Consider the following 12,453-nt stretch of genomic DNA (forward strand, 5'->3'; position numbering starts at 1 on the left):
GTTTTAGCTGCATTTTGGAAAGTAGAATCAAGGGGACCTGATTTTATGTCAATAAAATTGGGTTTTTCCCATAATCTTTACGAATGTAGTTGTTTGTCTTTAATAAATTAGAGTATTCTTTTAGAACAATGGCTTATTTTCCGGGGCAGTACGGGTAAGAGTCTTACACATTTTTACTGTTTATTTTAGATTATTTAATAATCACTAATTTCCAAAATAAATTAATATCCCCATTCTTTGTGCTTAAAGGTGTTATCAATTTATTCTAAGTAGATGCCCTAGAGTAATATGCCACATTATTGTAACACACAACTGGTTATCAGAGTGTTTATTTATTAAATTAAGATGTTTTTTCATTAAAATTGTTGCTTTTTGATTCAGACAATATAGTCAACCAACTGCAACGGGAGCAGCAACTGGGTATAATAATCCTCATCAAGTAACCTCTAATTATACACAGTATGGAGCATACAGTAGTTCTGGAACTGGTGTGACAACCACATCAACAATAACTGCAACAGTAGCTTCATCATTTGGGTAAATAGTTTCTTGTTTACCTGAATTTATCGTTAGCAAGTTTTGTGCGTAATGAACTTTTTTTGCACAAAATTTTATTAGTAATCCACACGAAACAAACTAAGCAATACTTTAGCATACAAAAACAATGTTTGTTAATTGGCAATCGACAGTCACCTGACATCTGGTGTTGTCAAAAAAAAAATCAAACAACAATCAACTGGCTACATTTTTAATAAATAAGTTAACAGTGATTTTAGCAAAGCCTAATAGATAAAAATACTGAAATTTTTTTTTTTTTCACTGGCGTTACCGGTCATGTGCATTATAATCCGACTGGATATGTTTCTGTATTTTTAAATTCAGTATATTATCAAAAGTATGTCTATAGATACCAACCTTCACCTGTAGTAAGTACAACTCCTCCACAAACAAGTGTTCAAACATTTCCTTCACAATCTTTTTACGGGTATCCCAATGCCAGCACCAGCACAACCAATCAGCCAGGAATTCAAAACTTCGCGGTAAGTTTAGAGGTCATTGCATGTTTTTTTAATGTAATTTAAATGATTTTTTAATGACAGTGTTAATATTTCAGCTCAAACCGTGTATAGATGCACTGCAATTGTTATGTCTGATATTTTCATTATATATATATGTTGTGTTTGCAGAACCTGTGGTATAACCAAACAACAGCAAACACAGGATCTGGTGTTGCACAGACAACAGCACAACAGCAATCTTCACAAACTACCAGACAACAACAACAACAACAACAAATGGCAGCGCTTCATGCACAGGCAAGATACATTTAATGTCTCCTATGTGGCAAATTAATTTTATGCTGTATTTTGAGTTTATATTGTTGTGTGTTTCTGTTCATTTGTAAAGCATGGAAAGAATGTTGGTTGGTCCAGATGCACAAGTATGTAGAAGTTTCCATTGGCAGGGGGTATGGATTGTCTGTGACCTGCTAAAATCTTTCAACACAAACTAACCACAAGTTTTTTTAATTCAATCGTGGTTCTGCTTATCAATCTATATCATAATTGTTTGAGAAGGAAACCACAATTCCCTTGAGACATGGACCAATTCCTGTGAACATATCCAACCATCTTCAACACAATTCAAAGCATAGTATCTAATTTACCATTCAACTTGGTAGCTGTCACAAAACTTGCAATGTTTATACATCTAAACTCACTTTTACTACTGTTTGTATGTTTCATGTTAAAGGGAATGAACTTATTTTGTATTCTGTCTCAAAGCAATGTATAGTTAATATAAATAGTTAGAGATTGAGTATTGTATATGTTATAGTGGACTTCCTGTAAAATGTTGCACCACAGTGTTGTATCTAGTTGCCACATAGCTACTCTTTTATTTATTTTACAGTCTATATATTATGTATATTACAGTTTTACCACCAAGCATTTATGCAGCAGCAACATCAGTATCAACAACAACAGCAGCAACTTACAAATTCAGGTTGTTAAAAGCATTGCAAATTCTAGGCAGTTAAACATTGTGTCGCTGTTTTTACCAGGCGTATTGTAAATAATGCGATCTTTCGGTACAAATAAACTTAGACTTTTTATTTACAATAATTCATGGTTTTTAGTTGCTGCTCCAACATCTACTCCACAGCCTTACAAATCACCGATTGGAGCAAAATCCAGTCCTCAAACAAGCTTGAATCAATCTTCTGTTGCAAGTATGATTTTTGTGGATTATTTGTTACTTGTGGGACAGATAATAAAATGAACAATAATTTTCCTTTTAGCTTCTTGGGGCAACACAAACACACAAAGAAATCAAAATGAAAGTTATCCAATCATGAGCATTCCTTTGCCCAATCAACAACAGGTTGGTCGAAAATGTTTATGCCAATATGTACCTTTGTTATACAAAAAATGTTGTCAGTATGCAAATATTCATCATTTATCATTTTGTAGTTAATTAGCTACAGCTTTTTGTTAAGCACTAAATCTGATAAACCTACAATATGTTAACGCACTAAAGCATATGTTTTGCTATCAGAGTGATGTGGGTAATCGTGGTATGGGTTGGGGAAGTACCTTTACCCCACAACCACATCCTCCGCCACCCCAACAGCCCCAACAGGGGAAAGACTGGACACAACAAAACCCAACGTTTCAACAACCAGTAAACGCATGACACCCTTTCTTTTGCAGCATAAATAAATTTTTTTTTTCTGTTGCAGAATGTAACAAGAGGGGCATACGGAACTGCGGGGGGCGATTACAACTGGAACCAACCCTCACCCCAACAAGCCCAAATAAACATACAACGCCAGCCCCCTGTTTATACTTCTCAGCCCAAAAACACCAATTTTCCCAACAACAGTCCTCAATATCAGCAACAAAGGGGTAAAGTATTATGTTCCTTGTGATTGTCTGTGGTGCCAGACACAACGATTATAATGCAGAAAATTTGTTTTTAATATTTATTTATCGACCGTTTTTGGAAATGTTGTCACTCGAGAGTGGGGTGATACAATCACAAAGTATGGTTGTTTAACACCCATGAAAACCTAAAGCATGCAAGGGCATCACAGTGCAGAGTTTAGAAATAGCTGGTCAAAAACTCTAAACAAAATTAATAAACGCTTAGGTTTAAACAAATTAAATAGGTTTTTCAACTCCAAACACTGTGGTACAAACTACCTATGATAACTAGCTACCATTGCTAAAGGTAACTGATTAAAGAAAAAATGCACATTTTTAAGCAATTTTTATTTTACTTTTAGGTCAAAGCATTGACAACCGTGGTTTCACCAACCAACCAATTGATCCCAGTACTCTCGCACCAGACGCTCGAGCCAGTTGGGGTCGCAATAGTTCCCAAAATAACTGGAGTGACAGCTGGAACAAAGACCAGGGTTGGGGTGATTGGAATGTGCCCCGAAATCAACCCCGATTAAATGAAGAGGGCCCGAACATCCCTCCCTTTCCCGAGGCTTGGCAAATGGGAAGGCAACCTCCTGGACAGAACGGGAACTGGGATGAAAGAAACAGGGCAAACTGGAACCAGGTTAGATGGCAACAGATTAACAAAACACTTTGTTAAAGAAACGTGGGTGAAGATCTATGTTTGTAACTTGACTTCTTGTTGCAGCATGGTTTCGATCAAAACGGAACGCGTCAGAATGTTGGAAACAGGTATGTACACTATGGGAGTTTTGCTTACGTATGCCCAACCATTGTGCATTGAAAATTTTTACAAAAAACATTTCTGTAGTTTTACAGCCTATATACTTTTTGTTCTGCCATAGGTTCGCGAGAGGGGATAACCAGAATAGGTTTCCAGACAATGGACGTTATAGTCCGAACTCTCGTCAATCAAGAGGTATTGTTGCACATATTTTGGTAAAACTAGATTATATATATTTTTCAGAAAACTCAACCTGTGGCATGTCAAATCCAAGTTCACTACATCAAACTCTTGAGAAATATCCAACGTAACAACTAACCAAGCTTTTTTGTGATTAATCTAGGTGAGAAAACTGATCGCGAGTTGTGGTCACCGGCTGACAACAAGAAGAAGATTGGAGCAAGGTTACCAAAGCAGAGGGATTTTTTTAAAGAAGAAGATCAAGATAAATTGGTTGGTTATCTTGCCAAAAAAAATTTTCAACCAAGTTATTAACTTGTTGATGTGTGATAGTGCTTATATGTGAGAAGTGTTTATTGGGAATGTGCCTGACCAAATCCCAATATTGACTGCAAATCTATCATCCAATCTGTTTTACTCTTTTTTGACAAAGCACTTTAAATTGCCCATTACCGTTCAAATTTATGCACGGAAATTGGATATTATGTAACATCACTAACTAATTTAGCACATGAATAATTACATTAGCATTAGAATTATGTTGCTACAACAAAAATGCAAATGATGTGCGTGTGATTTTTTGCAACCAACATATAAATTTTTGACCTTCAACCAAATGTTTGCCACAGGCATTTGGTTGAATCCAAATCTTTTTAGTGTTCGCAAATCCCTAGTGTTTATTGGGTACTTTGGTCAGTGAAAATGTGATTTTACATTTGCTGTAAAATATGTTGGTATGTACCATGTTTAATATACTTTCACACCAATTACAAGAATGTTTAATACAGATTTTCATACACACCTACATTTCATGCTTAGATTTCTTTGTGAAGCCATTATGAACTTTAGACACAGAACCAAAGCCTATACAATTAAGCATTTTATTTTTCCTCAGATGCAAGCCACCGAGATCAAGGCCTTCTTATGTGCATGGCTTGGGTTTCGTCACATGCATCCTGTTTATGATCTTCATTCATCAGGCGACAAACCTGACCAAACATTTCGATGCGAGGTAGGAAGTTCAATTCTTTCTCCTTGAATTGTTTATTGTTGGTTGAAAACAATGCACATTTGCCCATGCAAAATCTTGAGTACAAACTGACCTGGAAAAAATGCTTTTGGGTTGCATTACAACTTTCCAAAACAAAAATATGCACTGTTAATTAACTTTCAGCTTCGCATCCAAGGCTACAAGTTTGTTGGCATCGGCGAGGCTTCATCGAAAAAAGAATCACAATCTGAAGCCGCTTGGAATTTTGCTGACTTTCTTGTCAAACAGGGCGAAATTAATCCCAGTGAACTACCGCCCAGATCGGTTTGTAATCTTTTTTAAAGTTCATGTTTAATAAGTGTTAGATGCTTTGTGCCACATTTCAATTAACTGTATCCTAAAATCTCAGAATACTTCAAACATACTATATTTTAGAATATCTTTGCAACTCGAAAAGTTGCATTGTTTTTGTAAACAGTCTAGAGCAGAAAAAAGTTTTGGCATATGAGATGATTATTCATGGCATGCCACATGAATTATGAGTTAATATTCCAATATTGGTGGAGTATAGACTTCTGCCCAAAAGGTTAAATGATAAATTTGCCCTTTGAATTGCAAATGCCTCATCAACACATATATATACATCGGAAATATGGGCAAGCAATTAACATCTTGACGTATTTAACATCTATATACCTATTTTAAGCATAAAGTTAAGTAATGATACTATATTTTTCATCTTATATTTTCAGAAAGTTGATGAAGACCTGGCAGAAAATTTTGGTGTTGTGAAAGATGATGAGTTTGAGAAAATCGAAATTCAGCCAAAAAAGGGTATTTTGTTGCACTATATCTCCATTGTGGTTCAATTATTTGACACGGACATGTATTTGTTTCCAGTGGGTGGAAACAACCAGTTTCACAGGAAAAACCAGGTTCACATGAACATGAAAGGGGGAAAACCCAACATACCTCCACTAATGAGCTTAGTTACTGCCCCTGTGGTTAGTGCATGGCTATGAATATTTACACCTTATCCAAAAGGCTTACTTGTCTAATTTTGGTCAAACTACAATTTTTATCCTTCCTTTTCTTATTTCAACACAGAAACAACCAAAAAATATTTAGGAAATCTGCATAATATTTTTCATTTTTATTTAGGGACATCCCCATATGCCCCCATACATGGACCGGGGCTGTGGGCCCCCTGAAATGTGGGGGATGCCACCACCCCACCTGCCCAGGATGGGGCCGTGGATGATGGGACCACCACCTCCCATGCCTGGTCCATGGAGGGGAGGTATGGGTATTCCGAGAGGTGGACCTGGAGGTTGGTATCCAAATAACAACTACTGGAGGCTGGAAGAGCAATGGATGGAGGAAATACATCAGAGTCAGGAGTAGTAAGTTGTGTTTAAGTTTATCTGTGAAACTGAAGGCTTCCATTACCAAGTAATAGGGGTTCTACCATCTCGTTCAGCAAAATAAATAATCTTACAATGTTCCACAGACAAAATATTTTGGGAAGCACTAATTTGAGTAGTGTAATTTTTGTTAATTACCTTTAATATTTATGTTTAATTAAACAAAAATCACCTATTTACATTATAAATCTTTGTTTACAATAAAGTACTAATTCACAATGAAGTGCCGTAATTTTAAATTTGTCCCAAATTCAGAAAACTTTTGCCCTTTTTTTCCCTCCTAAATATACTTTGACATGTTGTGTAGTCAACATCCGGAAGACATCTTCATCAACCAGATGATTATGAGACACAAGGAGGCGACGATGGGTCTTGTTGGTGGAGGTGGAATGAGGTTACGGCCCAATGTACCCATGCCCATGGATGGAAGACCTGGCGACTGGCAGCCCCATGTAAGCAACTGTTTACTTGCTTTTGTATGTGTATTCTATCAATATGGCGTATTGACTGGTATGGCAAATGCATTTGCACTGCTATATAACTATACCTACAGTATAAATTCAATGTCAATACTTTTTGTTTGTTGCGATAAAGTTCCAAATTTTATGCGAAACCTGCAAAAATTTCTCAATTGGGCACAATTTACAACCAAATGGGGATGCTAACTTTGATTTGACTTTTCACCTTTAGTTACTTTAAATTAGGTAAGAAGCAGGTTTCTTGTATTTGTCCAACAATTTGGGTAAAACGAGAAATCTAATAATCATCATAACAAAAAGTACAACTGAATTAATACGTCACAAACTTTGCAGAAAATCCGCAACCAACTAACCATGGATGATCGTCACATTATGGCCAAACATGCCGCTATTTACCCACACGAAGAAGAATTAAAGTCCGTACATGAGCTGGTGACAATTGCTGAACAAGCTCTGAAGGCTTTGTCTGACCAGTTCGTGGACGAAGACCATCCTTTGCCAAAAACTGGTGAATTTCAATGGTTCTTAAACTTTTTTTAGTGCGACGCAGCGACGCGCATGGATTTTTAAGACCGATTTATTTCTAAATCTTACAATTTTTGGTCGCTGAAGCCAGAACTAGCTTGTTATTGGCTTGTAATAAACTTGTATTTTTCCTCCCAAAAATCTAATTATCTTTTATAAATTGTTACGCGACGCTCTTAAAAACTTAAAACGGCTCGCCAGTTTGTAAACATTAGGATGTAACGGAATATAAGAAATTGACTCGACTGTATTCCGAAACACGTATGTTGATTCCAACCATGAGGAAATAAACGTAACGTTTGTGCAGAACTTAATTAAAAAATAATTAAAAACAGTGAACACCCCAGTCTGTTTAAGTGTGCAGTGTCGCTCTCGATGCCAAGTAACAAAATCTATTCTGTTTGTTATATTACTTGCTGTACGTTATGTTAAGTATCGCTAGAAGGGTTTTTGTTAAATTAAAATGGGTAAAAAGACTAACTTTAAAGAAAACATTTGAACATATTTTGTCGTCGGTGTTATAGTTGCCGAATGACTGCCACATTTATTTAATTTGTGGTACTTTCATGTACGTATTTAACCATAGGTATACAAATATTAACACTCCTTTGCTGTGGTTTATGCAGCTGAGGAAATTGAAGAAGAAAAAGCTGAAAAAGATTCCCAGTCTGATAAACAGGAGGAAGATGGGGAGGATGAGAAGAATGGTTCTGGTGACGAGGATAAAACCGAGAAAAAAGCTAAAATACAAATGTGAGTTAAAAGTATTATTTTCAAGCGAGACTTCTAAAAAATTTAAATCGGGGAAGGTTCAATAACAAATGATGCAACTGCAAAAACGGGGAATTTCCCTGTCAATTTTGAACTCCTTCCCACCTTTTTTCTGGACGCCCCTGTGGTTGCAACAGACGTGTGCTATTAGTTAGTAAAAAAAACAACAATCAAAACGATATTAAAAACATATATTAGTGTGGCCTCAGACAAATGAACTCGACCAACCGCCGCCGTTGCGTCAAGTTCATTTTAAACGGCATTGCGGTTTGCCATAACGAAACCCTAAATAACTAAGTGAAACTAACAGAAGTTTCAAATTGCAGTCAGCTTATTTATCAATAATCGTGAAAAATCGATTTCGCTTGCACGGGCATCTTCAGTTTCTGCACATTCGAAATTGCAAGTAAACACAGAAAGCTATGCGGCAAATAACTAATAAATCAGCTGACTGCAATTTGAAACTTCTGTTAGTTTCACTTAATACCACAATAGGAAATTGGTGTCGCTGATTAGAAAACAATGCCAACCAGAGGGCTAGATTCTGAAAAAACTAAGGAAACAGTCTTACCTTAATAACCAATGTATAAACTTGCTTTCAGTCTAAAAAGACCAAAGAAACAACAAAAGAAGATGGTTGACACACGACCCCGAATACTTTGTGCAGTGAACAGAGTAGGAACTCTGGCTAAAGGTCTCCTGATTCACAACGACCCAAATGTCAGTCTTGTGCTGTTGTGTGGTGCTATACCTACAAAAGAATTGCTACAAAGAATTTTGAAGCATTTGCCAGGTAACTTATATCAAAAGTCAGGTTAAATAGTATAAAAAAAAATCACATTATGTGAACAGCGGCAGAAGATGACAGTGTTATAACGTCCAATTTATTGAAATCGGAATTATTCTTTAAAGTTTTTGCAATAATTTTCAGAAAAGTTAAAGGAAGCAGACAAAAATTTGGAATATGAGTTGATCGAAGGCGAAGCTGGATTTACCATAGAAGCTGAACTTGAAGTGAAAGTAAGAGTAAGTATTTGGGATTTACCGAACATACAAACTTGCGCAGGTAAATACATTATTTCCTTTCATGTAGGTGAACTTAACACTCAGTTCAACTTCCTTAAACAAATCTAAACCTAAAGCAAGTGCTTCCAAAGAAGAGGAACAACAGGAGGAAGAAGCGGAAAAAGAGGAAACTAAGGAAGAAAATGGAGAGCAATCTGAACCGACAGAAGAGAAAATCGGCGAAGAAAATGAAGGTAAACATGTCTGTTACTACAGTTGTAACCCTACATGGAAGTATACTTCGTAATTTGTCGTTACACGATATCTATTTGCTCATAGAAGCAGAAGGATCGGAGGAAACCTCGGAAACTAAGGAAGACACCGATGACGTTGAGGAACCTGAGGGAATGTTGCCGAAACCATTGTTGCTTGATGCTCTTGCTGAACTAAGACATGCCAAATGGTTTCAGGTTGGTGTCTGGACGCCTGCACACATTTGAATATATATTTTCCTGTTTCGTTTAAACACAGTGTAACAGATTAAAACCAACTGTAATATGTAAGGGTACCACCAATTCTTAGCATGTCCCCCGTAAATGCACGACTTCAGTATGCTGTGACAAAAAATCGCTTTCTTTTTTTACACTATTAAACCTTTGATTTCCTGTGTGATATCTAGCTGTACAGTTTCCGTTGTTTTTACTTCAAATTACCCCAATAACACTTTAAATCAATTAACAAACATCGCTACATATGATTGGGGTAAAATGCTTACTGCTTTGTTTTTTACCAACTACCGATTATGTGGCGGCATTGAGTTAACTATTTACAATCTTGCCAGGCTCGTGCCAGTCAACAAGATTGCTGTGTTGTGATGATCCGAATCCTCAGAGATCTTAAACTACGGGAAAAAGTTTGGAGTCCTCTGTCCACCTGGGTATGCTCGTCTACTTAGCCTTAGTGTAAACGTCTTAGGCATCTACCGTTTTTCTTCAGGCGATTGAGAACTTGGTGTACACCGCCTTGTCCAGTTCCACCGAACACATGGGACACGGTGATGCATTCCGAAGAGTTTTCGAGGTTTTGGCTGGCGGTGTGCTGCTTCCAGGTATGGATTGTGGCTCGCGTTTGTGACTTTTGTGAATACTTTTGATTGGTGTATGCGTCTCTATCGGCTGAACGACATTTTTAACTGTCGTCAAAAAAAACATTTCAACAATTTTACTTCCCTTTAATTTAAAACGTTAAAGCAACAAAAATTCTAAATTAACAATACGACCAGAAAACTCGTATCTCAAGACTTGTAAGCACTAGAGGTTGCAATAGAACCCGGTTCCACTTATTTGGTCTCATAAAAACGCCGCTTTTCAGATCGACCTGGAGTTCAAGATCCATGCGAAAAGGAGAAAGTTGATGTTTTAAGTTGTTGCACCGACCAACAGTTGGAGGAAATCACCAAGACTTCACAGTACGCCCTTCTGAAAATCGCCTTCCGACAAATACACCAGGTAAAGGACCGCGCAGTGTTGTTTTTTTTGCAAGATTGCGAAAAGGTAAAATATCGTTAAAAATGATGTCACATGAACAAGTTACGTGCAGCTCAAGCAGAAGAGGGCCGTCGTGAAAGGAATTGTTGTAAAAATTTAACATGATAAAGTTTCTTGTGTTAAATTTTGATTCTTGAGCTCGTGACTTACTAAGCCATGATGCTAAGTTGATGCTTTCCACGGCAATTAATAGTATAGATGTAATAATTATAACATTATTTTCTCACAAATGAAAACTTCACATTTTGTTCTATATTTAAACAATTAGTTTACTTCTGAGATCAAGTGTAGAAACCCATGTGACTTTTTGTTTGAGAAACCGAGCCATGCAAACCAATGCTAAAGTGATGTTTTCAACGGCATGCAAAAACTCCGCAACCCAAGAACGTAATAATATTCTTTCTCACAAGCAGCAACTTCACTTTGTTCAATATTCTATCAATTTAGTTAATTTTTGACCACAAGAAACTTATTTTCGTGAAAGAATTTAAATTTACTTAGCTAAGCCATGCAAACCAATGCTAATTTGATGCTTTCCGTGACAATCAAAATTTCGCAAGACAAGAATATAGACGTATTAACAATAATATTCTTCTCTCACGAACGACAACTGTACTTTGTTCTATATTTGATCAATTCAGTTGACTCCCATGTGACTTTCTTTCGAGAAAGCATTTAAAATGACCGACTTAGTTAATTTCGCAACCTCCACTTAACTGTGCTTGTTTCAGGTCCTCGGCATGGAGAGGTTGTCGCTTAATACACCGCGTCCTCACACCTTTCCACCCAATGACAACTTTACACGTAATCACGTTGAAGAAGTGAAGCTGGATGAACCACGTGCAGATCCATTGGAAGGATTTACTGTTACAAAAGATGACAAAGTCCTGCAAGAAGGCAACGATTTAGTTACAAGCGACGAAGTTACAACGAAAGGTAAAGTGGCTGTGTATATAAAAACGAAAATACCGTTTTATTTTGTGTAAATGTAGGTTACTGTAGACCTTTAGCTTTATATTGTTTGATATTTATTTCCGTAATTCTGTGCAAGTGGGGCATATATGATTCCATCCTTAGGGCAAAAACAGCTTTTTTGTGTCGCTATCCAACTAAGTTTAGTCAAGAAACTAAACGCAGATATATTATTTGACTGCCGGGTAAAATGTGATCGCTTGTTTCAACGGATCGTGTTGCAGAAATCGAAACGCAAGAAAAACTTGCTGATTTGACTGTGACCGAAACCGTCACATCCCGGGATTCCCCTAACGGAACGATCGAAGAAAGTCAAAAAACTTCGGATGATGGCGAGGGGAAAACGGATGAGACGTTGGACGTGGAGAAAAACGATCCCGAAATTCAAGCACAGATTGCACAGAGTGAACCAGATGCCGTGGAATGTAAAGAAGAACCGCTGGTAGTAAATGAACCGACCTTACCAGTGGCAGAAGAGCAGAATGCTGACGCTGCTTCGTAGCTTCGTAGCTTTTGCGTTTTTAGTCTTAAATCAAGATAACATTTTGGGAGGGAAATGGGGTTTAAAGCATGCATGTATTTTAAAGGGAAGGGTGGGGGGATTCCTAAAACTCGGGAGGGGGGTGGGGTATAATATGACGTACTTACTTTAGCTGGAACTATAAAAATATTCAAAAAATAAGTATTTTTGTTAATATCTTTATTTTGCTTATGCAACAGCGCGATACGTATAAGCACGACAGACTGACGTTGTTTCCACCTTAACGTAACCACCACTGGATCACGGGAGGGGGGTATGGGGGGTCTTTTCTGTACAGCTATAACCTTTGTATAATAGATCTCGCTTTGTGTTTGCGTATCAGCGGGAA

At 37.1% G+C, this 12,453-nt stretch overlaps 1 protein-coding gene across 1 annotated transcript; it reads left to right on the forward strand.

Moving 5' to 3' along the window:
• Positions 1-2: 2 nt before the first annotated feature.
• On the forward strand, positions 3-12,167 carry LOC145888658 (uncharacterized). Its single transcript, XM_082979458.1, has 30 exons — positions 3-154; positions 382-537; positions 908-1,040; positions 1,188-1,316; positions 1,935-2,004; positions 2,138-2,230; positions 2,300-2,382; positions 2,557-2,682; positions 2,741-2,906; positions 3,287-3,570; positions 3,655-3,698; positions 3,812-3,885; positions 4,034-4,143; positions 4,766-4,882; positions 5,045-5,185; positions 5,614-5,695; positions 5,762-5,865; positions 6,023-6,264; positions 6,593-6,737; positions 7,098-7,272; positions 7,916-8,042; positions 8,663-8,853; positions 8,992-9,086; positions 9,154-9,319; positions 9,405-9,535; positions 9,907-10,002; positions 10,062-10,173; positions 10,437-10,573; positions 11,344-11,548; positions 11,809-12,167. The coding sequence occupies exons 1-30, from the start codon at positions 129-131 to the stop codon at positions 12,084-12,086; spliced, it is 4,038 nt and encodes a 1,345-aa protein (XP_082835584.1). The 5' UTR covers positions 3-128; the 3' UTR covers positions 12,087-12,167.
• The last annotated feature ends 286 nt before the right edge of the window (positions 12,168-12,453 follow it).

This window comes from Ascidia mentula, chromosome 2 (assembly GCF_947561715.1).
Source record: "Ascidia mentula chromosome 2, kaAscMent1.1, whole genome shotgun sequence".
NCBI classification, from domain to species: domain Eukaryota; kingdom Metazoa; phylum Chordata; class Ascidiacea; order Phlebobranchia; family Ascidiidae; genus Ascidia; species Ascidia mentula.